Consider the following 27,685-nt stretch of genomic DNA (forward strand, 5'->3'; position numbering starts at 1 on the left):
CTTCTTACGTAATCTAGCGTCAAATGCATTCATGACGGATAGAAAGGCTGCAAGATGAAGATCGCAACCATGAGATCTTCATTTTTTAAGCACCGGACTGTATTATATGGGGAATTCTCTCTCTCTTTTTTTTTAGTGCGTTAACTGTGGACGAATAGGCTTTCAGACGTGCCTGGAAAAGCTGATTGGCTCGATCTGCTAAGGCTCTTTTGTGAGGGAAGGAGGACATCCCCTCCCCCCAGTCAAGGGAAACTCTTATTGCACTTAAAAACTGATCCGTGTTGGAACTAAAAGACATGTTTTTTTAAGAAGGGTTGTTAAGTGGAATACATTTTAAAAAAAATCTAAATTTATGCGCTGCTGACGACACATGAAAAAGACGGTTTTTTTGTGGTAGTGTATAAATAGAAAAAAAAATCTTTTTTATTTTTATTTTTGCCCTTTCTTTCTTTCTTTTTTGCTTATAATATATCGTTATAAGGGAAAAAAAAACCACAACTTATAATTCGATAAAGAGAAAAACAAACAACAACTTTCATACAAACAACACACACACAAAAAAAAAAAAGAAGGCAGAAGACGTATTTTAAATAAGAAAACATATGGATAAACCCTCTCAAACCAAACTTTACGCCGGACTAGTCATTTATCGTATTCAAAGAAACGTAGAGTATTTATTATTAAACGACTCTTTTACAAACAAGAAGCATTGGTTTTGTCCCAAAGGACAAGTAATTGGAAACGAAGACGAAATCAAGTAGGCTGTCTTCCCTAATTCATCTTCATTCTTTTGTTCTAACTTCCTTTTTTTATATATATATAGATGTGCACTCCGCGAGACCTTTGAGACGACAGGTTTACGTCCTTCTGAATTACGTATTGAAGAAGGGTTTACGATTGAACTCAAGTATCTTTCAGGCACCAAGTAACGTACACACACACACGCTTACACCATTTTTATTATGATTTTAAAGCGACAACTAAAAAAAGATTTTTTATATACATGTAGGCCAAAGAAAGTGCAATATCATTTAGCGCAATTATTAGATAATCATGTTCGATTATTACCCAATGCAGAGGGGGTTCATATGCAATGGTACAATCAAAGCGCTTGTTCTGAGAAAGTTATTTTTAAGAGCATGCAGGATGTCTTTAAACATGCTCAAACTTTTATTGAATCAAAGCAGCAAAGAAGAAAGCATTTTGATCAACCACGCATGATGGGTCGTCCTACCTTGACGGAGACAAAGTCATCAACCGTCGAAGAGATCAAGCTCAAGAGTCGACCCACCGCAGCACCCGCAGTCACAACAGCACCTGTTGTACCTGTTCCAGCTCAGCAACAGTCGCAACAACAGTCGCAACAGCCGCAGCAGCAACAGCAACAACAGCAGACACCTTCTCCTCTCTACAAGACTCGTCTGTGTGAAAGATATGAAACGGAAGGTGTTTGTCCTTATGGACCAAAATGTAATTTTGCACATGGTGTCCTTGAATTACGCGGAAAGGAACAAGAAACAACGGTTCCCATTCCAACCACCGTACCTGCCAATCAAATGATGGATGCGGGCAACCAACTTTTTAAGACTAGACTATGTGAGAAATTCATCAAGGAGAAGTTTTGTCAATACGGTCCCAAATGTCACTTTGGTAAAGAAACTTTATTTATTTATTTATTATGACTACTACTTTCCACACATAATGAATGCTCACTCTTATTTTTTTTTTTTTTTTTTTGGTTATGACAGCGCATGGTGAGAGCGAGTTAAAGATCAGGCCCAAGAAACCAGAAGAAGCAGAACCTGTCACTCAATTACGCCCTCGTTCTTTTCAACAACAACAACAACAACAACAAAATATCAATGTCGAAACAGACCAACGTACAAACTGGAGACATGACAAGAACAAGTAAGTTTTTTTTTCTGAGCTCCCGTATACAATAGCCCCTTTGAACATAAATTAAACAACAAATGTCTGGCGCTTTAGTAGTAGTAGTCATCATCCTAATGAAACGAGTTGGAGATCCAACGAATACCGTACCAGATCCTCTTCAGAGGAAGATGAGGTAGCACCAAAGGGTAGATCGAACCGAGAAAGTTCATGGCGATCTACGTCACCCAAGACACCACCACCTACCATGGCGCCTCCACCCATTCAAGTCATGGAAGAGGAAATGACCCGACCTGTTGTATTTGTGGAACAGCGTACTCCGCCTATCACCAAAAAAGCTACTACACCCAAAGAGAAAAAGACAATGGTAGCACCTGTCACTACAGAGAAATCTTGGATGAAAGTACTTAAACTCTCCAAAGAAGAACAAGATGAAATGGAAAGGTAAAAAAAAAAATTCAATTACATAATATGTAGTCATGCGTCATTTTCTTCTTCTTTTATATTGACTTGTACTTTATAGTAATGCAGTGCAACAAAAGACGGTCATAGCACCTGCGAAATCCGCTCAAACAGAACTCATCATTACCGAACTAAAAAAGTTCTTTACAAACAATGTAGCTACCGTTGCCGCCAAAGGAAAATTGATGCAAGATGTGAAGGAAGTGACCAAGATTGAGATGCGCAATGATCTATCCAAGAAACAATTACTCTATATTTTGCTTGTTTGTTTATTGGAAGACACTGATTCTTTATTACCCATTTTAAAGTCCCGCGATCATCTTTTTAAAACCGTAAGTTTTTGTTACCAAAAATGTTTTGTGTTTGTTTTTAAAAACTAAGTGTTTCAATCCTGCCCCCTTTCTTTTTATAGCTTGTTAAAACAAATGCAGATCAAATTTTGTTATTAAAAGCCTGGGAAACTTTTGTAACTCAACGTAAACCAATCATGGTCAACAAAACTGCTGTTGCATTATCTCATTGGTACGACTGTGAAATGGTTGAAGAAGAAGCCTTTGTTCAATGGTACGATACGCTTCAAAAAGCAAGCCCATTGGAGACAAAGAGTGCTAAATTCATCGAATGGTTGAATGCCTCCGATGAAGAAGAAGACGAATAATATATATATATATATATTTTACTTTCATTTATAAAAAAAAAATTGTTTATTTCTTATCATTGTCGGGAGAAGGGTTGTTTCCAGCCATGGCATCACGGGCCCTAACAAAAAAAAAAAGATTTTTGAGATGAGTTGACTGTTTCCTCCTTAACCCTATTGTACTCTCTCTCTTTAAACTTACATCTTCATCATCTCGGGATTGTTCATCATCTCTTGAAGATCAGGTGCTCCTCCATTTGCACCACCACCCATCATTTGTTGAGCCCTATATATAAATGTCATGACGTTGCTATGTAAAAACAAACAAAATAGATTTCTTACATTCTAGCAATATTGGGGTTGTTCATCAAATTATCAAGAGCACCGGATTGCATCATTTGTTGAGCCATACCCATTAAAGCAGGGTTATTCAACAAAGATCCAAGGTCAGGTGCTCCTCCACCACTACCTCCAGCACCACCAAGAGCAGCACTAAGAGCACTGAAATCAGGCATACCACCAGCACCGGCACCGGGTGCTCCTCCACCAAGAGAAGGCACAGAACGCTCAACCGTCTTACTATCGGCCTTAATCTTGGCAGTTTGTAAAGAAGACTTGAGAGTAGCATTCTCGGGATCAAGTTCTAAACCCTTTTCGTAAGCTGCAACAGCATCATCAAACTTGTTTAAACAGAAATAAGCATGACTATCATAAAAAAAAGTTTAAATATACGGGTTAGGATAGAATGATCTCATTGTACACACACACACTCTCTTTTTTAGATTCTTACCCCATACGGCTATAGGCTTTACTGTACTTGGGATCCACCTCAACAGCCTTCTTGGCATCATTGACAGCCTTCTCGTGATCACCTTGTTGACTATAAGCAGCAGCACTAGTTTCTTATTTTGTTAGGAATCACCTGTTTCTGAACCCTTCCCCCCCCCCTTTTTTTCAATCTATCATAAGATAACTTACCGGTTAGCATAATAGACAGCGTTGGTAGCATCAAGGGCAATGGCTTCAGTATAAAGCTTGATGGCTTCGGGATAGTTACGTTCAGCGACCTTACGGTTACCTAAAGCCTTCTTTTGTTCAGCAGCTAATCTGTTCTCTTCATTACTAGCAGCCTTTTTTTTCAATAGGTTAGTTCGTGTTTGCGTTGTTTATTGAAGTGCTTACGTCTAAAAAAGAAAAAGACATGTGAGTATTATGTTTTTGCAAACAAGGATATAGTTAAAGAGAAAAAACTTACTTTGAACAGTAACAGGTGACTGGGGATGACAAGAAACGCGTCAGTTTTTTTTTTTTTATACTGTAGATGATCAATAAAAAAAAACAATTACCTTGGAGGAAGCAGAAGACTTTGTCTTGAGATAGACATCGAAAATAGAGAGCAAGTTGGCAGGCTTTGTAGAATAAAGTTGCTTTTGAGCTTCATCCTCAGCATCTACACCAAAGGCTTCACCGATGCACTGCATGGCAACTGTATGCAGATGTTAAGTTTTTTTTTTTTTTATTTGTTGTTTTTTTTTTTTACCTTCGATACCCTCGGTATCATCCTTGTTAATAGTACCATCTTCACAAGACTTTTGCAAGAATTCAAGAATAGAGTAGACGAGAGCCTTTTTATTTTCAGTAGCCATTATTATTTATTTTGTTACGGTGCTGAAAAAAATTAAACAACCCTCAAGAAAAAAAATATGTGTGTAGCGTATATGTGTGTGTGTGTGTAGTCCAAAATAACAAGTCCCAAAAAGTGAGTGATAATAGATACAGGAAATGATTCTGATTGGCTTCACTAATTTCTGAGGGAGACTGGATATAAATTGGACCTGAAAAAGTCGGGTTTTTGGAGGAAATAAATTTTTTTTCTTTCTCTTTTTCTTACACTATATAAAAAAAAATGTCTACATCAGCCACTGGAAGAGGATCTATCTTTGTCTCTGGAACAGATGGAGATAAAGGTGTTGCTATTGTTCAACAACTGTTACAGTTGCCTGAGCAATACAAACATTTGTGCCCCCAAATTATCTATGCTGGCTTACCCGATGATAGTACTCCTAGAGCTAAATCACTTCAAGGATTAGGTGCTAAAGTCGTTGCTTTTGATATCTTTCATGACCATGAAGCTGCTGTACATGCTCTTACTGGTGTCACTAAGCTATGTTTGTTAATTGATCCCTTGAGTGAAAGAATGCAAAGAGCCAATGCTTATAATTACGGCAAAGCGTAAGTTTTATCTTGTTTACTCAATATGATCAACATTTTATATTAACCAATATAATAGTTTTATTGATGCAGCCAAGGAGGCCAAAGTAGAACATGTCATCTTCTTAAGCCCTTTTACTCCACTGGACACGGTATTTGGACCAAGCCTTGAACAAGTACCTGCTTACTCTTATCGATCCCAATTTATGCTTATTGAGTCTTATTTGCATACACAATTTAATAACAATCAGATTACCCTTTTAAGGTATCCCGGTGTTCTTCATCAACATTTGCTTGTGTTTGGTAAATACATTGCCCAACATAATGCCTTCCCTTTACCAAATCAACAAACAGAGATTACGGTAGAAAGTTGTAATATGATTGACATTGCACGTGCCACAGCATGTGTTGCTCATTCGCCTACCCTTCGCCATAGTCAAAACGCATACAAGATTTCCTCACCTCAATTGTTGACATTTGAAGAAGTCAGTCAGCGTGTTCTCTCAGGATTAGATCGAGGTGATACCGTTAATCTCATGGACATGGCAACATTACAACAAATCATTGGTGATTCTATTGGTAACGAAGATCATGCTGTATTCTTATTGGAAATGTGGGGTTTGCAACAAAAGCTAACTGGTAGACGCTTGGAAATCACTCGAGATTTGGAATTGTTAACGGGACAAAGCGGGAAAACTTTGAACGAATTCTTGAAGGAGGATGGTGTACGTGATGCTTTCTTATCTCATATTGTTTTACCTAAAGTAGCTTAAACTATTTGGGGCAAAGGGGCTCATTTTAATATTTTTTCTTTTTTCTTTTTTTTGTTGTGCTTGTACATAAAATTATAAATAAATAAATCAATGATAAAAAAAAAAACTCTGTTTGTCTCCCCTTTCAATTAGACATCAATCGATTGGTCAGAGATAAAAAAAACGTAATCAATGTCAGGTGGATCTGTGTTACGCAAGATAACACTTTTTGTTACCTTTGTTTGTCCTCCTCGGCTTAACTACCATTTATACTAATTATTATATAAACTCTTACTGCCTCCCCTCCCCCCTGCCATGCCCCTGATTAACCACAATGTGTTACAAAAAAAAAATTGACGTTTCCAATGCTTAATGATATCATTTTTTTGGAGGGGTAAAATAGATAAAACATGTGATACTGCAAACCCAAATGATGAAACATTCAATGAGACAGAACGTGTCTAAATTATAATAATCCTACAGGAAATTCATTTGGAACTCTTATCTTCCATGCATGGAATTCCAGCATTTTAAGTGGTAAAAGAAAAAAAAAGTCTTTTTTTAATACACCGATGTTGTTTCCCCCCTTCTTTTTCAGGGCACATTTCTTGTTATAACAAATCATGGTTATTTTGTCATTTTACCATGTACATCTATTTAAGAGATGCTGTTATCCCCCAAGATATAATATGCGAACTCGACCCTTGTATGCACATAATACAAAATCCCATAATAATAAGGGTCACACAATCAAAATTAAAGTTTTTATTTTGGTGTTAATCTGAATCCCAAAACACAAAACAAATTGGGATTGGATTACACAAAAAAAAGGGGGGGGGATAGGCAGCACTTTTTTTTAAATTATTATAAACACTCAAGTGATACGTTCATATTCACTAAGCCACTTCTTCACTCCTGCATCTGGTTTAAAACTCGCCTTTTTTTTTTTATTTAATATCTGCGGCTCAGGTATTCTGGATTTTCTAAAAAACAGTAGCTACATTATTTTCTTTAAAAAATAGGGGTGAGAGGAACATGTTTGCGTTCCCAGGTATTCACTTTCAGTTTATTTCCATGACATAACATGGATACAAAAGAAAAAGAAATAGTCCAGTTTTCTATCTTCATGCAATAAATAATTCACATGAATCCTTATTTACATTATTAACAAGGATGCAGCTGTAATCTAACCTATATTCTTTTACGTCATAAAGTCTAAACTATGTCAAATGAATTTATAGTCAATGCAGCAGTGTACTAACATGCATATACGTCTTAAGTGAGAATATGATTTCTCACAGCAATCAAAAGGGGGCAACTCACCATTGAAAGGGACATTAAGTAGCAGGACAGCAGTAGCCTTTATTCACAAGATAGTTAGAATAAAAATTTATTCAACGAATAAGCATAATCGGATTTGTTTGTTAGGTCGAGTTATTTATAAACACTTTCTGTCAAACTCAACCACTTCCTCTGTCTCTCCATGGCTTCTTAGAATCCCTTCTAAGCGTTGCTCATGACACACACACACACACACACACACATAATTCATAATAGGAAAGTCTTAACTAGCTTCTATTGATTTCTATCACAATATCAGGAAATCGTTGCATCTATCCATTGTGTAAAGAGAGCATAGAACAATTGGAGTTCTGGATGCAGGCTTTAAGCCTAATCAAGGAGGGAAAGAGTTGCCGAATAACTGAGATTCAAGGGTGCATGCATCCGTACTTCCAAGTGATAATTATTTAGCGTTTATTTTAAACAACAGAACGAGATAAAGACTTGTTGATATACTTATTAGGGTTAAATTGATTTGATCCAAGTGTATTATAGTTACAAATTATGGATTAGATCCTCACTATTCATGCTATGAAAAAAACTGTTACTAAGACCTCTGTGAAGGCAAACTTTCTGATCTGTGAATACATATATACTCAGTTTTCCACCTTTATCTTAATTAAATTCCATGATTTGAATTCAAAAAACTTGTTATCTCGGATAAGATAATAGGTCCGAGAACACTCTTATTGTTCTCATTTACATAAACCAGTCAAAAGTCGTGTAACGTTAGCTGTCAAAAGAACACAGACAATTCATTTATTGTAGTAGAACATATCCAATAGTAGTTATGTCCAATCATCATGTGGTATTATTTCTTATCTTTGAAAAAGTAAAACATATCCCTAAATATAAAACGTCTTATCGATGTGTGTATATTCGAGAGTATCTGTCTATTAATTCATACTCAGATTAAATAATTGCAATATCAAAGACCTATCACTTCAAATAATTATAATCATATACAACGAGTCAATTAATGATAATACCTGTTTTATTCCCTGGATGGGTCATTGAGAGAACTTTTCTAATACGAAGTTTCTCTCTTATAACATCATCTCTTCCAGTAATCTGGCACAAACTTCATCGTCCGGATGTAGCTCAACCACAATGCAATTGCCACATAATTTATTTTAGAGTAGATTTTTATAAAAGCTAGTTATCCAGAATGGTGTTACTGCGGCTGGGTCATCTTCCATGGCATTTTTTGTGGTTGTTTTTTTTTTGTTTAGGACATTTGAAAACGATAGGGACGGATTCCTCTTTAGTGACACTACCACATTTTGTAATGTGGCTAGTAAATTGTGCTCTTTGCCTTCAAAATAAACATGTGCCTAATGGCGCAACCAGAGCTTTTCTTCTTTTTCATCCTTTTCAGCATGATATAAGCATTGAATGCTGCTATTATAGTATTCACTTTCTGGGTGTGTTTGTGAATAAGATTAGAAAATCTTTCTTAATTAGCGTGTCTTGGGTTTTCTAATGATGGACAGTAGCAACTTGGCAAAACCTTTTACTGAACTGTAAGTAACTTTGTGCTTTAGCTTGCACACTGCCGACGCTCGTTCAAGAACAAGGTAATAGTAGAGTTTGCTATGGCCTTCTTCATTTCCTTCAGTATACAATGATAAAACTTAACACATTAGAAAGACAAAAGTTTAAAGTACATAACAAGCATTTATTTACAAAAAAACAAAAACAAATGCTTCTCTCAGTTCTCAACATGGTTATTATAAATAACCATATTGATTAACAGAACCAACCACGAGAAGGTGGAAGCATATCTGGTCCCAAAAAAATGTGAAAAAAGGTGCGTGCAAAACCTTTTGGTACAAAAGACAAGTCTAATGTACAGTATCCACCCAATGCTAACTGTAAGTAATGAAAGAGGCCGCCAAAGGAACCCTACTCCAGGAGAAAAATAGCCAGGGCCAACATAACTACTTTCTCCCTTAAGATGAGTCTGGTCACTGACTTAAAGCTTGTCGGATGTTCGTGGGCCTTATTGACAACTTGTACGTTATGCCGTAGCACCTACTAGTCCTATATCCCACAAGTCGTGTATGTGAGGTTGGAAAACGATTGCCGTACTATACATCAAAATAAATTACAACCTCCTACGGGTGCAACGTATTCCCATCAACGACATTTCATTACAGAAGAGAGCCCCAGGATCGCTGAAGAAAAAAAAAAAAAAAAAAAGCCTGGGTCTGCTTTAAATAATCTTTTAAGTTCCCGTTGACGTAGACACTGTCTGAGCCAATCAAATTAAAGCGCAGCAATTTTTCATGCAAAGGCTCGTATGGTTAATAAGTATGTCAGTACCATTGTTAAAGCTCAATATATAGCATGAAGCTGTGATCTGTCAAACATCTGGTTACTGTATCTGGAAATGCTATAACCATGTTGGAGACCTGAATTTTTTAAGGAAGAATTGTCTGCCGCAATAGTATTATATGAAGGTAAATTGATTTTTTTTTTAAAAAAAAAACTCATTTTTCTAGGATAATGCTGTCAAAAATGCCTGGTGTATTGACGGCGTCTTTGAAACAGGAAACTCGAGTGAACAAAAGCAAAAAAAAATCTACCTACAAAGAATCGCCATCAGTTGACATTGAAGCTGAGGAAGTCGATACGCGCTCGTAGGCCCGAGGAACCTGGTTTCCAATTTCAAACCTTACTCCCCCATCGACATCCCTTCGATAATCTCATTAAACTCCGTGTGTCATTTTTTTTATTGCATAACTTGAATGGGTCTTGATGACTCTAACTCCTTGACGGTGTACCTGTGCTCATACGCTTCAACCCATCTTAATCGTATCAACCGCATCCATTAAAACTGTGATGATAATAATTTAAATTCGATTCCTAATTATGATACAATGATAAAGTAAACACTCAAACTCTTCAAATGCTTGCTTATGCCATCAAAATGATAAAGATCTGGTTATATTTGCTGGTGTATTGCTTAATTAAAGCACCTATAAAGGGTACCATCAAGGATTATTATTTTTCCATTGCCCAACTTAAATTCTCTGATATAACCCAAATCATGTGTAAATCGCAAATACTACGATCTATGAGAGTATCTGATGCGCAGGACATATTTGCAATTGTTCATACAGCTCTTTGGAATATTTGGTACTTTTATTACAAATACATCATCCACAACGTACCTTTATAGCCAAATTCAATCATAGCTCATACACATTGTCAAATCGCTTTACTTGCCAACCCATGAGATGTCCATTAACTTACATCGCCTCTAGTTAGACACAAATTATTTTCTTTAATGAAAGTAAATCACGCTACGGGTAAGACTATGGCACCCAGTGTATATTCACACTAAATTGGTTTACATTGTTGGCACATGTATTTTAATAATAATAATAATAAAAAAAATAAAAATAAAAAAGTTTTAGAACTTAGTTGGTCCGCCTTTGGCATCAATGACCGCTTGGCATCGATCTTTCATGCTACCAACAAGCCTACCAGCAAGGTCGACACTTATTTCTTTCCGAGCTTCCTCTAAAGCTACTTTCAACTCATCAACACTGTTGATACGATCCCTCTTATCACTGATAAGAGACTGGAGAGAGCTCCAAATATGTTCAACTGGATTTAAGTCAGGGCTTTGAGCGGGCCAATGGTCAAAGCGTCTAACCAAATGGGTGTTCCCTTCCCACCACGTCTTATAACCACCTGTAAGGCAGATGGCATCCTCCTCTTGCAATATGAAATCCCTGTCTTCCTTTTCACAAAGATTCACAAACCAAGGAAGGATTCTCGAAGCCAAAATATCTTTGTAGGTTGTTTGATCAACATTACTATCGATGGAGACTAAAGGTCCAAAACCACCCGCCCAAAAGAAGCTCCAAATCATTGTGCTTCCTTTAACCCGCTGTGTCTGCTCAGCAGTATGCTCCTTCTTGTATTTCTCCCCAAAATTAGGAAGTACTCTAGCACCTCCATCGTATTCTTCAACCGTAAAACGGGACCCATCTAACCAGACAACCCCTTTCCATTGGTCCATAGTCCAGTTGACTCGTTCTTTAGCCCAACGGAGCCGTCTCAGCTTTTGAATTCCCGTTAACTCTGGCTTGTATGTCGCAAAGTAAGAACCAAAGCCAAAGTCTTTTAAATAATTTATCAGAGTTGGTCTCGAAATGTGGATGTTATGGAGTTTCAGTTCTGAATTTATTTTGTCATAGGACGCGAAAGGCTCGCGTCTTGTGATAGCCTGTAGACGTCTCACATCTCTGGCATCAAGTTTTTTTGGTGCGCCATTTTGTTTCTCGGGGAGAGGTGTACCCTTTTCTTTGATTCTGTTGATTATTGTTTGTACTGACGAAACAGGTAATCCAACTGTCTTCGAAATCTGAGACATGCTGTAATTAGCTATACGCAACCAGTATACTCCCCAATAATTTTTTTCTTCGCGTTTTATGTAAGTTGTGTGGGTTGTGTTGGAGGATTCTTCAGTGGTCATGTTTAAATCAGATAAAGGTAGAAAATACTGTAAAAAAAAAAAAAAAAATGACAACAAATGGTGCTTAAACATGTTTTATGTGATCGAATTTAGTGTAACCGTACCACGAATCTTAGCTTGGTTTCCAAATGGCCCGAAGTATACCTTTACATGTTACTTTTATATATCTATCACAGTTTATGCTTAATCAATACCACCATATTCCTTGAAATTGTTCTGTCAGAATCAAGATAGTTATAGACTTTGTTTGACGACTACTAGAAGAAGGCCGACACTTAATTAAGTATTGCTCTGCGTAAAGGGCTTCTCGTTAATCGGCCTTACTCTACTTTGTTCTACCAAACGCCAATCATCATAGAATTTAGCTGAATAAAAGATGTAGAATGCTGCTTGAAAACATTTCTTTTAAACATGAAAACAAAAAGTCCCTTTCGGTTTTTTACCCTGTCCTGAATTGTCTAATGAGCAATTGTATTCTTTTTAGAGAGTGTTACTAGACTGTAATCAGCTTTTTACTTTTACTTGCGTCCTGCCAACGTTCTTTAAAGAATAAAGTACTGGTAGAGTTTGCCATGGCTTTTTCATTTCCTTCAGTATACAATAATAAAACTCAACACATTAGAAAGACAAAAGTTTAAAGTACATTACAAGCATTTATTTACAAAATAACAACAACAAATGCTTCTCTCAGTTCTCAACATGTTTATTATAAATAACCATATTGATTAACAGAACCAACCACGAGAAGGTGGAAGCATATCTGGTCCCAAAAAAATGTGAAAAAAGGTGCGTGCAAAACCTTTTGGTACAAAAGACAAGTCTAATGTACAGTATCCACCCAATGCTAACTGTAAGTAATGAAAGAGGCCGCCAAAGGAACCCTACTCCAGGAGAAAAAATAGCCAGGGCCAACATAACTACTTTCTCCCTTAAGATGAGTCTGGTCACTGACTTAAAGCTTGTCGGATGTTCGTGGGCCTTATTGACAACTTGTACGTTATGCCGTAGCACCTACTAGTCCTATATCCCACAAGTCGTGTATGTGAGGTTGGAAAACGATTGCCGTACTATACATCAAAATAAATTACAACCTCCTACGGGTGCAACGTATTCCCATCAACGACATTTCATTACAGAAGAGAGCCCCAGGATCGCTGAAGAAAAAAAAAAAAAAAAAAGCCTGGGTCTGCTTTAAATAATCTTTTAAGTTCCCGCTGACGTAGACACTGTCTGAGCCAATCAAATTAAAGCGCAGCATTTTTTTTTTCAACAGTTCATGCAAAGGCTGTAAGAAGTCTATTTGGAAGGAATTACAACAAATACAAATACAACAAAAACAACAATAACAACAATAACAAACCAGCTTTAAGTGAAGCTCGCATGCTTAAAATGATTTGTGAAGAGCCACTCAAATACCAGAAAAAAACCCCTTCTCAAGCCCTGTTTAACAGTCATACTCATCTTTCATTAGGAGATTCCATCGTCACTATAACTAGTCCTTGCACGTCCTATCGAATCAATACTTCTTAAACACATCAGCTTGTACTTTGTATTATAAGACTTGCAAGATAATCATATCGTTGACTCAATTAATGCTTATACGCTCTATGTTTCCTATTTAAAAAAAATTAAGGCAACGTTCTTGTTAAATTAAACATTGGGTATAAGTAGATATTTTGGAGCGGACTGTTGAGTACAATGCATTCAAAAAAACAAAAGACAAAAACGAGGATCAGTAAGGCAAAGGGAAGAGCTTTAGCCAAGCAATTGAAAAAGTAGGTTATGTTACTATCGGCGGAAATTGCGAATAGCAACATTATCTAGACTGGTTATTTGAAAGAGCTACGTAAAAGTAAATCCTTTGCGCAAGTGGATCTGTTTTTTAAGGAATTGTTCTTGTTCAAGCACAATGTGGGATTCATGTGGTACAGAGAAATGCATACTAAACGATTTACCGTCAGAAAAACTCGTGCGTGTTACACTTATTTTTTTATTAGGGAATGGTATACCAACTAACACATCATTAGGATAGAGAATAATAAGAATTTTATTTTTTAAAGAATGGGCAGAAACAGCAAAAAAAAAGAGAGAGAGAGAAAGAGAAAGGGAAGCTTCTATTACAAAAAGTAGGGAATACGATTAAGTCCAAGTATATTGGGGTCCTCCTCCACCTTCAGGGACAGTCCAATCGATGTTTTGAGAGGGATCCTTGATATCACAAGTCTTACAATGGATACAGTTTTGAGAGTTGATTTGAAGACGTTTTTCACCAGCCTTATTCTCATCATCCACGTATTCATAGACACCAGCGGGGCAGAATCTGTTTTCAGGACCATCAAATACGGCTAAATTTCTTTCGACGGGAATTTTATCATCACGGAGACGTAAATGAACAGGTTGGTTTTCAGCATGGTTTGTACCAGTACGGGAGACACTGGTTAATAAATCAAACGAGATTACACCATCGGGTTTAGGATAATCAATAGGCTTTGAATCACTAAGAAACAGTTACCAAATTAGACCGTGAGAAATATAAACCAAACTCTAAAAAAAAAAACTTACGCTGCTGTCTTCATAACCTCCCAATCGGCCTTTTTATGCTTGAATGTCCAAGGAGTACGACCCTTTAAGAATAAAGAATCGATACCAGCGTAGATCATACCACCCCACATACCCAAAGGATTATGGAAAGAAGGCTGAATGTTACGAACCTCATAAAGTTCTTTGTAAACCCAAGAGTTCTTAATGCTCTCTTCATAGTTGTCAAGGAGAATGGGCTCGGTCAATTCCTCTTCAACCTCGGCACCGAATATTTTTTCATAAGCAGATTCAGCAGCAAGCATACCGGACTTCATGGCAGTATGAGTACCCTTAATTTTAGGAACGTTCAAGAAACCAGCAGTACAACCAATCAATGCACCACCAGGGAAAACAAGTTTAGGGATAGATTGATAACCACCTTCGTTAATCGCTCTTGCACCGTAAGAAATACATTTACCGCCCTTTAATACCTTCTCGATTGAAGGATGATGCTTGAATTGTTGGAATGTCTTGTAAGGACTTAAATAAGGGTTGGTATAATCAAGACCGACAACATAGCCGACGGTAACAAGATGACGCTCAGGCTCGAAATGATAGATGAAACTACCACCATAAGTATGGATATCTACAGGCCAGCCTACGGAATGTGTAACGGAACCAGGCTTATGGTTTTTGGGCAAGACTTCCCAAACTTCCTTAATACCAATACCATACTTTTGAGGTCCACTCTCATCACGCAAACCGAATTTCTTTGTCAATGTCTTGGTAAGAGAACCATGACAACCCTCAGCGAATAAAGTCACCTTTGCCTTTACTGCCATACCTCTTTCATAATTATCCTATAAAAAGTTAAAAGGTTAATTTTTTTTTTTTTCTGTTTTGGTACATCGTGGGAAAAAATAAATAAAAGAGAGACGTACCTTGGGTTCAAAGTTCTTGTCCAAACCGACATCATTTAAATTGACACCACGTACACTACCATCTTCATTGTAATTGACTTCACTAGCAGCGAATCCAGGATAGATTTCAACGCCTAATTCTTCTGCTTGCTCACCGAGCCATTTCACAAAGTTAGAAAGAGAAACGATATAATTACCCTTATTATTCATTTGAGGAGGATGAGGTAAAGGAATTGACAATGTACTTGTCAAGAGACGCATTGAATCACTGGTGACAGGTGTATTTAAAGGGGCACCTCTTTCTTTCCAATCAGGGATTAATTCATTCAAGGCTCTTGGTTCTAATACAGCACCACTCAAGGTATGAGCACCGGCTTCACCGGCCTTTTCGATCACCATGACACGACATTCCTTGCCTTCCTCATTGGCAAGTTGCTTAAGACGAATAGCAGCAGCTAAACCAGAGGGACCACCACCAATAATTACAACGTCTGTTTCATCCTCGAATTGCTCTGCGCGACGTGGGTCGTCTTCAGGTAAAGAATTTCTATCAAAAGGGATCCAAATAGCTTGACTGGCAGAAGTTGAAATAGGGCGTCTAAAACTTAAACGAGCTGCCATGGAAGGTGAAATGACTCTGGTGGCGACACGGGGTAAAACCGTGGGTACACGTTGAGCTATTATAGTTCTAAACATGTAATGTACTGGGAAGAGAGAGGGGGGTTGTAAAGGAAAAGAAGAAGAAAAACTGAAAAAAAAAAAAAAAAAAAGAGGGATAAATAGATTAAAGATGATTAATTTTTTAAATCTTTGCCGACTCACACGGAGGATCTTCACATGAGAGGAGTTCTTCACCACACGTGACTCATAAAAAGTAACTCTCTGCAGAGTTTGAAAATTCTCAAATCTGTTTTCTACATGCCAGTCGAATTTTGAGTGAATTTATTGCCCTTCTTTTCAAAAGTATGCTATCTTTTAACATTTGCTGTTCAATGACATTGGACAATTAAGTATTTAATCTGTTCCTACGTGACAGTTGTCAAGATGGATCAATAACTGCAATTACAGCATGTTATTTTCAGTATTTGCTATATAATGAAATACATGGGGGGTCGATATCCAGTTTAAAGCCATTTCTAGTCACTCAAATTACCCATGACCAGACAGAAAAAAAAATGGTGATTCCCATACCCCCCTTATTAAGGCACCTAATAATACTCCTCTTATAGTGCGTACCCGAACTTTGAAGAGCGTCCGGCAGTGTCACAAAAGCATTTTTTTGTCGTCATCATCGGTCTTTCAATAAAAACAGTAACCAGCTCCATCTCGCCAACAGATCCCAATCACTAAGTAGTTGAGTCATAGTTCTGCTCTGGTTGTAATTGTTCTTGACACATTCATGCGTCTCGAAAGCAAAATCAAAAACAAGCAACCTGGCACCAAAGACTTTGTTGATCTGATATGAGGAATGAATTTCCTTCTTGACTTAAACTATGCCCCATATAGAAAGCGGTAAAGAGTAAGAGCAGTCAGAATCTTGTCAAATATATAAGCTCGTGTGCTGCTGGCTCCCAGATTGAAACAGAGCGATGAGATAATTTTCCGGTCACAAGTGTCTTCCATTGACATCCATTAGGAGCGCTTCAAAAATTAAAATTACTCATACTAATTCTCAATGGGGTTTTACTCGGACCGCAAATGTATACTTAACTTTCATGGAAATATATATTGAAACAAGTTATCTTAAGGAATTCATATTTGTGCCCATAATCAAACCCAATAATTACTTGAATTATTCCAAGCCAATGGCCACCACCCATACCAACCCGAGGAAGTAATTGGTTTAAACTACAATATTGTAGATAAAACAGATGTGCGCTCATCACATGAGGACTTTATTTATTATTACATCATTCCTTTATATGGACTATCTCTGTGAACTAATTGGGCGCAATAGTAATATATATATGTATTCAATATAAGTGGGGGATCCGTTTGACTGGTGAAAAGGTACCAGTCATAACGCATGAATCACATAAACCTAATAATGTCATATCCAAAAAAAAAACTAGATAGGTAGAGGAAGTGACATTACTTTAGTATCCCTGTCCATATAAGCTGTATATGCTAAAAGACAGAATTTGTCCTAGAGAACTTTTGTTACGCGATTTATAAGCTGATATAAAAATGAAATTTTGAATTTTGCTCATGATTGGCATAATGGTTGCACTTAATAAATAATAGATAACACTATTTTCACAATAGATTCTTCTCAGGTATAAATTTATTGTGTATTTTAAAAGCATAATGAGTTAATCTTGATGGCAAAAACAAACGTACATTACAAAATGACTTGTAACAGAATTGAGCTCACAGCTGGAACACTTTTTTCCAGCTTACCGTTTACTATATTTCAATTACATCGCTTTTCATCATTCCAGTCGAATCTCTTATGAGCATTCTTTTTTTTTTCTTTTGTATGTACGATAAAATCAGTTGATCAACCATCCATCAAAGCATTCTGTAGCACTTGTGAAATTACGCTTTATGGCTATTGTTTGTAGTTTATGGAATAACGATCCTGATTTCTAGTTGTAATAACTTTTTTTTGACGCTATTCTTAAATATGTTTTGTGTTACTGAAGGGTTAAATGTGTCATTGATTCGAATAAAGATATCCCGAGGAGCATTATTGTTTGTAAATGAATACTCTTTGAAGGAGATCATGAGAAAGTTCGATCATAGATCACATTGTGTATTGAACAATCGTACATTTACATTATTATCCAATAGTAGAGATGTATTACAATCATAAGACAAATAAATCCCACAGCCAGTGTCACACAAACCTCTCTTTTTTTTATTAAAAAGGTATGTGTGTGTACGGTGTTTGCCAAAATGATGTCGCACTAAAACATTTTAAGTTGTCGCACATTTCGAAAAAATAATGACGTATCAAAAAAATAGAAGTGTGTCGCACATTTAAGTGAAAAGTGTCGCATAACCATTAGAAAAAGTTGTCGTATTCATGTATGTAGTGTATTACTTGTTTATTAGATGGGACGGCTTGCTATACAGTCATCAAAATGTCTGACAAAATGCCGAGTAAGTCCCTCGAAAGAAGAGGCTAAAACTCCATTAAAAGCAGTAGCGATCACTTTAGGGAGCTTATTGCTAGAAACACATTTAATATTATTCAAAAAAGCAATACGCACAACAACACTAGTAACATTCAAGGCTCGGAATGGCTTACTCAATATTGGGAAGATTCAGAGAAAGAAGATGGACCAGAGACTTTATCTTCTCAAGAAATTTTTTTAAAAAAAGAGTAAAACCTTTTATTAGCTACTAATATTAGTACTTCAAAAAATAAAATAAAAAACTAACAGATACCAAAATTTAAACAAGATGTAGCATGCAATATCACAAGAATTATACATATTCACAATTGAAAAATAAACAAGAATTTTAGTATTAATTCAAGGTTAAGAAGTGAATCTTCTTTATTAAGTGTATAGTCTTTTGCTTGCAAGATTTTTTTTTTTTTTTGAGCCAGAAGACAGATTACATGGCCAATTGCGTATTTGTTGACGAAGCTGGTTTCAATGCTAATTTGAGAAGAAAGCAAGGATGGGCACCCATTGAAAAAAACTTCTATCGTGAAAGTAAAGACGGCTAGGGCTAGCTCCATTTCTATTTTAGGTGCTACTTATCCAAAAGGTCTGATAAAGGTCTGCTTGAGGAAGCCTGTTCCTCCTCCAAGTTTCAAGAAACAAAAGTTGACAGGAAGGGCTAAGAGACATGCGAAAGGTACAAATACTAATCATTATGTTAACTTCATCAGCGAGATGGACAAGTTCCCTATGAATGATGGGTATTTCTTGATTATGGATAATGCGCCTATACATACGAACAACATAATCAGAGCTATAGTTGAAGAGCGTGGTTATAGATGTGTTTATCTTCCACCTTATTCTCTTGAACTTAGTTCCCATTGAACAGTTTTGGTCGGTCGTTAAGAGAGGAGTGAAAAAGAGAACTCGTCCTCAAAAAAGACACACTTCCTATAATGACCGCTACTGCTTGTAATGGAGATTTAGCCTCTTCTTTCGAGGGGGTTTTTCTCGGCACTTTGTTAAACGTTTTGATGAGTATTTAGCAAGACGTTCCATATAATAAACAAGTAACATACTACATATTTGAATACGACAACTTTTTTCAATGGTTATGCGACACTTTTTATTTTTAAAGAGCGACACTTTTTACTTATATGTGCGACACACTTTTATTTTTTTTTGGAAAACACTGTATGTGCGTGTGAGGGAGAAAGGGGGAGGATGGCATAAAACAAAAAAAAAAAAAAAAAAAATTACAATCTATTATAAACGAACCAAAAAAAGATTATATTTAATTTGTAGGTGTTTCAGCATAAGCTAAACCAGCCTTGACAAAAGCCGTAAAACCAGTGTAAACAGCACCAGTGACCATCTGATGAATCTCAAATTGACGATCGATTTGGACAGCTTTTCCAACACCTCGAGCAGCCAAGTCCCAAGTACGTTGACGAATTTGATGTTTTTCATCCATGGTTTGCATGCCGTCAACAGCAAAGTTCATGACAGTTGAAATTGCATCTAAAATAGGTTGTAAAGAAGTAAGTATATAATAACACATGCAAATGTTAGATATAGAAACTCTACCTGGAATTGGGCTTTTCTTCAATGCGACAGCACTAAGAACAGCAGCATTGATGACCAAGTTTGAAATCTGAGTACGAATAGGTCGTGATTGATCATCATCATCCTGTTCTTCTTCTGGACCTAAAAGGTCATTCAAGGAAATCAGACTGAGTTGATGACGTTCTTTTAATTCGACCAATTTTCTCTCGAGTGCGCTCTTTACGGAAGGATCGGACTCCACTATTATTTTTATTTATAAATTAGGATGTTATACATGCAAACATGATTAAAATAATAAGACTTACAGGGCAAAGCACACATGAGTTTATCAAGACCCATCATGTAAAGATCAATCGCCATTTGTTGATTTCCAGAGTTATTCATATCCGTAGCTACATTGATTAAAGTGATTGCGTGATCTACCTGCTTTTTATCAATGGTGGTTGTTTGTGTAAGAGGTGCCTTCATGTCGGTTTGTGTACCACTTGAAAAGGAAGCACGCTTCCACATGGTAGTGAGGGTCGAGAATCGCTTGTTTTCTGCAACAGCTGGTGAGCTTGTCGTTGCTTCATAAGGAGGGGGTGCCATAGAATAACGAGGTGAGCCGGGTGGTGTCAAACGTCTGTAAGCGTTAAAATTTTCATCGTCCTGTACTTGCTGTAATTCCACTTCTTCCTTTTTACTATAGCTGGGAAACCAAGCATTCATAGTAGGTAGTTTATCTGTGTGTGATAAAACTCTAGAATAGAGTGTAGACATTTGTTTTGTTGTTTTTGAGTGTTGTTGTTTTTGTGAAGAAGCTTTAAAAATATATTTAATAAAGAAGAAGAAAAAAAGATAATAAAGTAGGACTATAGGTTAATATATATATTGTTTTTTTTTGAGTTTTCGAGTTTTTTTTTTAAGGTTATGTGCTATTAATATTTATTCATATGTTTGAGCAGTAAGAAAGAGAGAGAAAAAAAAACCAGCAAAAAAGTAACGCCTTCTTTTATTATTACTTTTCCACGTGAAAGTGTTACAAGGTATCACCATCGTAGCATTTCTGTTTTTCATGTGAATGTTAGCTTATGCACTCATATCAATACTAGGCAACCTATCTCTCACTTTTCTCTTTGATTGTTATTATTTAAAAAGAAAAAGGGTAAAACTTTTAAAGAATGTTTAAACATGTAACAAAAGAGAAGAAAAACATGTAAACAAAACACAAATCATCATTCTGAAAAAATGTTTATGAAGGTGTGTTACACAGGGACAAACAAGCAAGCGAGGGAAATGTGAAGGAATTGGTAACGAAAAATAGACCGGGTTTGTATGCTTATCTTTAATCTCAACCACCTAGCAAGCATGAGGTGAGTACATGCTTTTAGGTAACTGTTCAAACTTTGGGGTTCCAATGAAACATGTACAATATCATGATTTAATTTGTAAGTGCATTCGAAAAAATGAACCTGTTTCATCATTGCGTGATAGGCCAAAAAAAAAACTCCACGTATTCACGAGCTAGCAACATTTTCTCTGTTGCCTACCATACGCTTATCTTTCTCAACCCCATCCATACCTTTTGAGCTATTTTTTTCTTTTCTTCTTTGGCTGTGATATTTTGTGATATTTTGTGTAAATCAGAAAAAACCTGGTCACAACCCTGATTTTTTTTTCTCTTTCCCGTTTTAATGATTTCGAGACCAATAAGAAGACTCATGTCACAAATACCCATGCTTATCCTAATCGATTTTGACCAGACCATTACCCTCCATGACACCATTGGTGCTTTAGGTCAGTTTGGAGTATCACAGACACACAACCCAAAGCCTTGGTCTTACTTTGTCGATAGTTATTTAAAACAATACAGACAACACCGTGACGGGCTATCGAAACCAGCAGACTTTAAAGGCTTTCTTCGGCAGCTGGATAGTTACCGACCTATCGAACAAGCCTCCTTGGCACGTATCACACAGCATAATGTATTTCAAGGTATACCTCGTCAAGATTTTATACAGCAAGGCCAATCTTTAAGCCGGACTGAGCTTTTACCCAACGTCATGACCACTTTAAAGGCCTACGAAGACAATATTCGCATTGTCTCTTTAAACTGGTCTAAAGATTGGATTGTGGGGTTTACAGGTTTAAAACGGGAGCAGATTTATTGCAATGATTTAAGCTTTGTCAATGATAATTGCACGGGTGAAATTGTACCCCACATTTTAACCACAGGGGACAAACAGCGGGTCATTCAAAACTCCATCATGACTGGAGAGAAAATCATTTACATTGGTGATTCACTAGGTGATATTCAGCCATTAGGTATTACCTTCTTTTTTTTTGTGAATGTTTTTCTTGAGTATTAACACACACACACACACACACACACACAAAGTTGAATCCAACATCGGTATAATTATCGGGAAAGACACATCCTTGTTAGAATCATTAAACCATTTCGGGTATAGTGTACAAGACGATATAACCCAACCAAGCCATTTGTACCGCGTTGATCACTGGGACCAAATCAAGACAATTCTCGACACACACAATAAAATATAAAGGGATGGGAAAAGTGATAAAAAGAAAAGAGAGTAAAAGTTATACATGAGAGCTACAAGTGTTTTGATTCTTTATTGTTAGATAATCTTCTTTTTTGCTATTACGAATTAGAAGAAAAACTTCAAAAATCAAATTTAAACACGACGAGAAGAAGCAATAGCAGATTGGAGTTCCTCAATCTTCTTCTTGGCACGGAGGAAAGAACCGAGCTATAAAGACATAATTTAGATTCTATTTTGTTTAGAAGTAATTGAGATTTTTAGCTTACCTTGGCCTTACAGAGCTTTCTGGCACGCTTATCCTTGGAGTTCTTGATCAATTCCATAAGACGACGTTCATAGGGAGCGAAACCAGCAACCTCACGGATGATGCTTTTAACAAAGGTGACACGCTTGGAGGCAGCCTATACAAGGAACCAAAAAAGTTAGTGTCTACAATTCGTGAATTGGAGGAATAGGATTGCGTTGGACGGGAAAGCTTTTTCTTTCGACATGTCTACTTGTACTTTTCGTTGTCTTTCTCTTTTCTCTTTTTCATAGTTACGTTGTCTACACCATAACACTATATTGTTTCAAAGGAACTACTTTTTTTTTTGACATGAACCCCGAAAAAAAAAAAAAGAGAGAGAGCTACAAACGAAAAATAGTATACACACATAACGCACACATAGCCCAAAAAAAAAGACATATCCCATCCATCCATCCATTTTGTTGATTTATACATACACCAATCTTGTTAGAGGGCTTGGCCTTGAGGACACGCTTGGTGACGATGTGACCTTTGTTGATGCCGACGGCGATTCCAGAAGCAGCCATTTCGATTAAGGATTAGAGAGAGGAAGATTTTATTTCATACTTGAATTTCATTACAGGTTATCAACCTCCCCTCCCTCAGCCGCTTGCCCCGTCTCGCTCTCCGCGCCGTTTTCATACTCAGCCATGCAACTTAGCTGTTTGTCCGAGCCGGACACCTACAGATCCGGAACTCGTCTTTTTTTTTCTCCACTGTGTGTCACTTTTCGAACAATTGATTTTTGACAGTAGTATCAACAATAACCCGAAATTGCAAAAAACCTGCATGAAAAGACATTCGATTAGAATATGCAGGAAAAAAATGATTTTTATGTTTCTATTCTGGGTCATGAAAAAAAATCACAATGATTTACACTTTTTTAAATGGCATTCGTACTATACCTTTTCTAAATAGTACAGCCAGCTTTGTACACAGGGCTGATTTAATAAATATAAAAGTGAATTACGATAGGCATTTTAGTGTTTATATTTTTTAGTCTGCACTTATTATAATAATCGAATGTTTACTATTTATACTTATTTATTTTAAAATATTCCTGCTAAACCAAACTTTGTATAAATTATAACTTTACGTCATAAAACAAGTTGAGTGTATGTGAGAGGGGGGCCGCGCACGAGAAAAATGTCGACTTACCTGCTTATGGTAGATACTAAATCTAGATTACTAAAAAACCTGTCAGCTGACATGTTACTTTTTTCTGACTTGTATATAAGTAATTGCAGGGGAATCAGTTATTTTATTATTTCGATCTATATACAAACAACCATCGAGGGCGTAAAGATGGAAAGGGATCGATAATAAACAATAAAGAATCACCATATGTCGAATTATACTCAAATGCATCCTGGGAACGAAACCAGATCGAAAATTCTGGTCTTTTTTTTTTGTGCTTCAAACATTTAAAGAAGCATCACCCGATGAATGATTCTAGTCAGGTCATGAAGCACTTATTTATCTTTTCAACTTGACTTATGAACAATGTATGTGACAGTATGGATTCAGAAACAATAAGACTGAATATATATGCATATATGTATACCCCCCCTTTTTTTTTACCTTGTCAATAAATTCAAGGAGTAAAATTATTTTGGTATGACAGCTTTCAGTTAAATAAAAAAAATGCGGGTACAGTAACACACATTGTTTGTTTGAACACACATGTTTTTAATGGAGTAATGATGGAACCCGTTCTGATTGGTCCTAATCTATATATGGGGGGACCTTTGGGGTAATGTCAGTACATAACCACAGGTGGAAAGACCTATCGCCACTCTAGATTATCGCCATGTGTGATATAATAACAAACTTATGCGACCTCATGACCTTGTAAGGTAACACACACACATACACAGAAAGGAAAAAAATATGAGCTGTTCCCCCCACTCTCAATAGTGGCACATTAGAAAAAGAAAAGAACCGTGTAATTTCCAAAGAATAGTGGCATTTGGTGAGATGTACAGGCGCATTATGCACACATGCAAGTGTTTAATGTAATGCAATGAGGCGTTCATTTGACAAAATATCAGTGTCACTTTGGTTTGGTTTATGAAACAATAGTCTTTTAATAGATTTTTTGCGTGATTTTTTTTATACAGGAAAAGGAGGGGGGGGGGAGGGAAATACACATGATCTATTTACAAGTAATTTACAAAAATCTATGTGACAATATAACGATTATTTCCAGCCTTGTTTTTCTTACAAGCAATATGATGTCGATTCATATCATGTTTACGAGCAAAAGCACGATTACAGATTTTACAGGCATGAGGTTTGGGTCGATTGGGGTTATGAATTTGTGTATGTTCGCGCATATTGTTGGCTCGGTTACTGGTATGATTGCAATAAGGACATTTATGGATCTTGGCTCTTCTTCCCGAAGGCGTCATTTGAATCTTGTTGCGCACCGCCGCCCGTTTTTCTATCTCTTCATCTTCCTCCTCTTCGTCATACTCCCCATCCTCTTCCCCATCCTCATCCGAGAAAAACAAGTGTGGCTGTGCTTGTGGCGAGGAAGGTGTGACAATGGAGGTTGGGTATAGTTCCATATCATCTGGTGTTCCAAATACGTCTTGTCCTTGCATCGTCAATGGCCCTGTCGTGGTCGAGACTGAAGGCGAGAGATAAGGTGAATTGATATAATCATTGACTTCAGATGCAGTCAAGATCACGTCATCAGGTACAGGCGAAGTAGGCCGTGAATAGTTATTGTTATTGTTGGTGGTGGCGTTGGGAGGGAATAAATACAAGTTATTGTGATAGCTGCCCGTGGGAGAAGGACTATTTATAGGTGAGAGCTGAGTTTGTTGTGGGGGTAACGACGGAGAAAGATACGTGAATCCATACGATCCTTGATGAAAGGAAGTATCAATGCCAAGTTCAGTAGTGTAAGGTGTGGTGGTGTTAGTGGTGGGGGCTAAAGAGGGACTGTTTACATATGAAGGTGCCAATGATGGACTATTGAGGAATTGTGTGGGCGAATTGGGACTGCCAACAAATGAATTGTTATTGTTGAATGAAGGACTACCAACAAATGAGTTATTGTTGTTGTTAAATGAAGAGCCACCCATAAATGAGTTGTGATTGTTAAATGAACCATTGATAGGGTCGCCAGCATAGGATCCAGAAGGGACAAATTGGTCATTGGTATTGGAAAAGTTGGCCTGATTAAATTGGGTGGATTGCGGACTACAGCCACCAAAAAAGACGGGAGAATTTGGACTGCCGTAACCGAGGCGAGGACTTCCAATATTGACGGGACTATGAATTTGTTGAGGAGAATAGATTCCGCCATTATGGTTTGAATAAAAGGAGCCGGTAGGAGATCTTACCGCTAAACCATCAAAGCATAAGGTCAAATCTTCGGCGGGGAGATATGGTGATTGACCGAGACCATTGGCTAACGATAATAAATTGTGATCTTGTTGATAACTGTACGAGTTGTGTGAGTTGTAAGACGTGGAAAGAAGGTGGTGGTTGGGCATAACCAGACCTGGTCAAACAGTAAAGATAAGTAAGGTTATTTTGTACACAAAAAAAAAAAGGAGTATTTACCATCATAGTTTGTGTTTATTTGCATATTGGGTGTGGCATAAGATCTGGGTATATCAATGGGAGCAACAGAAGGTGAAAGGGGTTGTTCATAAGTGGGTTGTTGTTGTTGTTGTTGTTGCTGTTGTTGTTGCTGTTGCTGTTGTTGTTGCTGTAGCTGCTGCTGTTGTAGCAGTAGAAGTTGTTGCTGTTGTTGCTGTTGTTGCTGTAGTTGCTGTTGTTGTTGTTGCTGCTGTTGTGTATCGGTCATTTGATTGTCAAGCGATTCTGTTGGTAAAGTGAGCTGCAGTGTTACGGGTGACGCTGAAGAATGTCTAATATTATCTTCTTGTTGTTGATAAGATTTCCTTTTGTCAGTCTTATAAGTTTTATTTTTAAAGGTGGGTGTTACAGTAAAGACATGATCTTGAATGGAAGATAAGAATTTGACTGGAGAAACGTTAAAAATTGCGTGAGCCATTGTTATTTTATTTTATTTGTGTGTGTGTGTAGTGATTTTTTTTAATATGTATGATATATATTAAAAAAACAAAAAAAGAAACAAGGGGTAAAAAAAAAAAAAAAAAAAAAAAAGAGAGAGAAGTGGTGAGTCTTTATAAAAAATAAGAATGACTTTTTATAATTTTTTTAAAATTTCTACTTTAAGAAGTTCTGCTGTGTAGCTCATCTTTTTAACAGATATCATGTGTGACCAAATGCACCATATGGGGATAATAGGCACCGTACGGAATTCCATAACACTAGGGCCAAAAATTTGTTTGTTACAGGCTCCATATTCATATCTCCGCTCTATCTACTTTGCCATGCACTAAAATATAAAAGGGATGATGTAAGAATGGGATCTACTATTTTTTTTTACCAGCTGCTCTATAAATAAAAAAATATAAAAAACAGGGAGTGCAAGTTTTTTTTTTTTTTTTTTTTTTTTTTTTAAGAAAAAAAAAAAAGATTTAGAAGAAAACGTGGGTTGTAAAAGAAAACTTTAAAAAATTGTAACAGATCAAAAATGTTTTTTTTTGTTTGTGCACCTTTTTTTTTTCTTTTTTTTGTTCTTTTTTTTCTTGTTTTTTCTGTTGATCTCTGATCTTTGCTGGTTGCTATAGAAACCAGTAACTTTAAATCTTGTTTCTTTTTCGCCAAAGAAAAAAAAAAAAAGGCACCGGAAATAGGATTCTCCGCCAATAGGGTAAGGGTGTTGAAAAAATGATATCACTCTGGAGGAAGTTTTTTACCCGGGCACACAAAGTGTAACGAAAACTTTTTCCATATAGAAAAAGATTGTAGCATAAACCTATTTAAAATGTTAATATTTTTATCTGGGATAATTCTACTACCTCTCCCTCTTTTAGTGTCAATGCTTAGCATATCACACTATATTT

At 36.7% G+C, this 27,685-nt stretch overlaps 10 protein-coding genes across 10 annotated transcripts; 5 read left to right on the forward strand and 5 right to left on the reverse strand.

Annotated features, from left to right (window-relative positions):
• Positions 1 to 444: 444 nt before the first annotated feature.
• EV154DRAFT_554228 (uncharacterized protein) lies at positions 445 to 3,068 on the forward strand. Its single transcript, XM_051605173.1, has 7 exons — positions 445 to 757; positions 824 to 925; positions 1,010 to 1,650; positions 1,749 to 1,908; positions 1,987 to 2,334; positions 2,414 to 2,684; positions 2,765 to 3,068. Exons 1-7 carry the CDS (start codon positions 603 to 605, stop codon positions 3,008 to 3,010), a joined length of 1,923 nt encoding a protein of 640 aa, XP_051454406.1. The 5' UTR covers positions 445 to 602; the 3' UTR covers positions 3,011 to 3,068.
• On the reverse strand, positions 3,037 to 4,760 carry EV154DRAFT_519272 (uncharacterized protein). The gene is made up of 8 exons (XM_051602714.1): positions 4,530 to 4,760; positions 4,336 to 4,475; positions 4,248 to 4,263; positions 3,968 to 4,124; positions 3,780 to 3,884; positions 3,332 to 3,694; positions 3,192 to 3,275; positions 3,037 to 3,111 (listed from the first exon to the last, which is right to left on the reverse strand). Exons 1-8 carry the CDS (start codon positions 4,633 to 4,635, stop codon positions 3,057 to 3,059), a joined length of 1,026 nt encoding a protein of 341 aa, XP_051454407.1. The 5' UTR covers positions 4,636 to 4,760; the 3' UTR covers positions 3,037 to 3,056.
• Positions 4,761 to 4,869: 109 nt separating this feature from the next.
• Positions 4,870 to 6,077, forward strand: EV154DRAFT_605203 (uncharacterized protein). Its single transcript, XM_051607456.1, has 2 exons — positions 4,870 to 5,221; positions 5,280 to 6,077. The coding sequence occupies exons 1-2, from the start codon at positions 4,896 to 4,898 to the stop codon at positions 5,971 to 5,973; spliced, it is 1,020 nt and encodes a 339-aa protein (XP_051454408.1). The 5' UTR covers positions 4,870 to 4,895; the 3' UTR covers positions 5,974 to 6,077.
• Positions 6,078 to 8,413: 2,336 nt separating this feature from the next.
• Positions 8,414 to 8,935, forward strand: EV154DRAFT_519275 (uncharacterized protein). Its single transcript, XM_051602715.1, has one exon. The coding sequence runs from the start codon at positions 8,462 to 8,464 to the stop codon at positions 8,774 to 8,776; it is 315 nt and encodes a 104-aa protein (XP_051454409.1). The 5' UTR covers positions 8,414 to 8,461; the 3' UTR covers positions 8,777 to 8,935.
• A 4,867-nt stretch (positions 8,936 to 13,802) lies between these two features.
• On the reverse strand, positions 13,803 to 15,992 carry EV154DRAFT_605205 (uncharacterized protein). Its single transcript, XM_051607457.1, has 3 exons — positions 15,244 to 15,992; positions 14,345 to 15,162; positions 13,803 to 14,279 (listed from the first exon to the last, which is right to left on the reverse strand). The coding sequence occupies exons 1-3, from the start codon at positions 15,916 to 15,918 to the stop codon at positions 13,922 to 13,924; spliced, it is 1,851 nt and encodes a 616-aa protein (XP_051454410.1). The 5' UTR covers positions 15,919 to 15,992; the 3' UTR covers positions 13,803 to 13,921.
• A 945-nt stretch (positions 15,993 to 16,937) lies between these two features.
• Positions 16,938 to 18,037, forward strand: EV154DRAFT_484572 (uncharacterized protein; the record flags this gene model as incomplete). The annotated part of the gene is made up of 3 exons (XM_051598663.1): positions 16,938 to 17,056; positions 17,488 to 17,498; positions 17,787 to 18,037. 3 exons carry the CDS (start codon positions 16,938 to 16,940, stop codon positions 18,035 to 18,037), a joined length of 381 nt encoding a protein of 126 aa, XP_051454411.1.
• A 1,592-nt stretch (positions 18,038 to 19,629) lies between these two features.
• On the reverse strand, positions 19,630 to 20,411 carry EV154DRAFT_426492 (uncharacterized protein; the record flags this gene model as incomplete). Its single annotated transcript, XM_051596306.1, has 3 exons — positions 19,630 to 19,856; positions 19,923 to 20,141; positions 20,207 to 20,411. The coding sequence occupies 3 exons, from the start codon at positions 20,409 to 20,411 to the stop codon at positions 19,630 to 19,632; spliced, it is 651 nt and encodes a 216-aa protein (XP_051454412.1).
• Positions 20,412 to 21,424: 1,013 nt separating this feature from the next.
• EV154DRAFT_519286 (HAD-like domain-containing protein) lies at positions 21,425 to 22,450 on the forward strand. Its single transcript, XM_051602716.1, has 2 exons — positions 21,425 to 22,205; positions 22,279 to 22,450. The coding sequence occupies exons 1-2, from the start codon at positions 21,575 to 21,577 to the stop codon at positions 22,443 to 22,445; spliced, it is 798 nt and encodes a 265-aa protein (XP_051454413.1). The 5' UTR covers positions 21,425 to 21,574; the 3' UTR covers positions 22,446 to 22,450.
• On the reverse strand, positions 22,451 to 23,277 carry EV154DRAFT_519287 (50S ribosomal protein L36e). The gene is made up of 3 exons (XM_051602717.1): positions 23,171 to 23,277; positions 22,714 to 22,848; positions 22,451 to 22,654 (listed from the first exon to the last, which is right to left on the reverse strand). Exons 1-3 carry the CDS (start codon positions 23,258 to 23,260, stop codon positions 22,580 to 22,582), a joined length of 300 nt encoding a protein of 99 aa, XP_051454414.1. The 5' UTR covers positions 23,261 to 23,277; the 3' UTR covers positions 22,451 to 22,579.
• Positions 23,278 to 24,913: 1,636 nt separating this feature from the next.
• Positions 24,914 to 26,334, reverse strand: EV154DRAFT_484575 (uncharacterized protein; the record flags this gene model as incomplete). Its single annotated transcript, XM_051598664.1, has 2 exons — positions 24,914 to 26,247; positions 26,310 to 26,334. 2 exons carry the CDS (start codon positions 26,332 to 26,334, stop codon positions 24,914 to 24,916), a joined length of 1,359 nt encoding a protein of 452 aa, XP_051454415.1.
• Between the last annotated feature and the right edge of the window lie 1,351 nt (positions 26,335 to 27,685).

This window comes from Mucor mucedo (genome assembly GCF_025094135.1).
Source record: "Mucor mucedo strain NRRL 3635 chromosome Unknown EV154scaffold_94, whole genome shotgun sequence".
Taxonomy (NCBI): Eukaryota; Fungi; Mucoromycota; class Mucoromycetes; order Mucorales; family Mucoraceae; genus Mucor; species Mucor mucedo.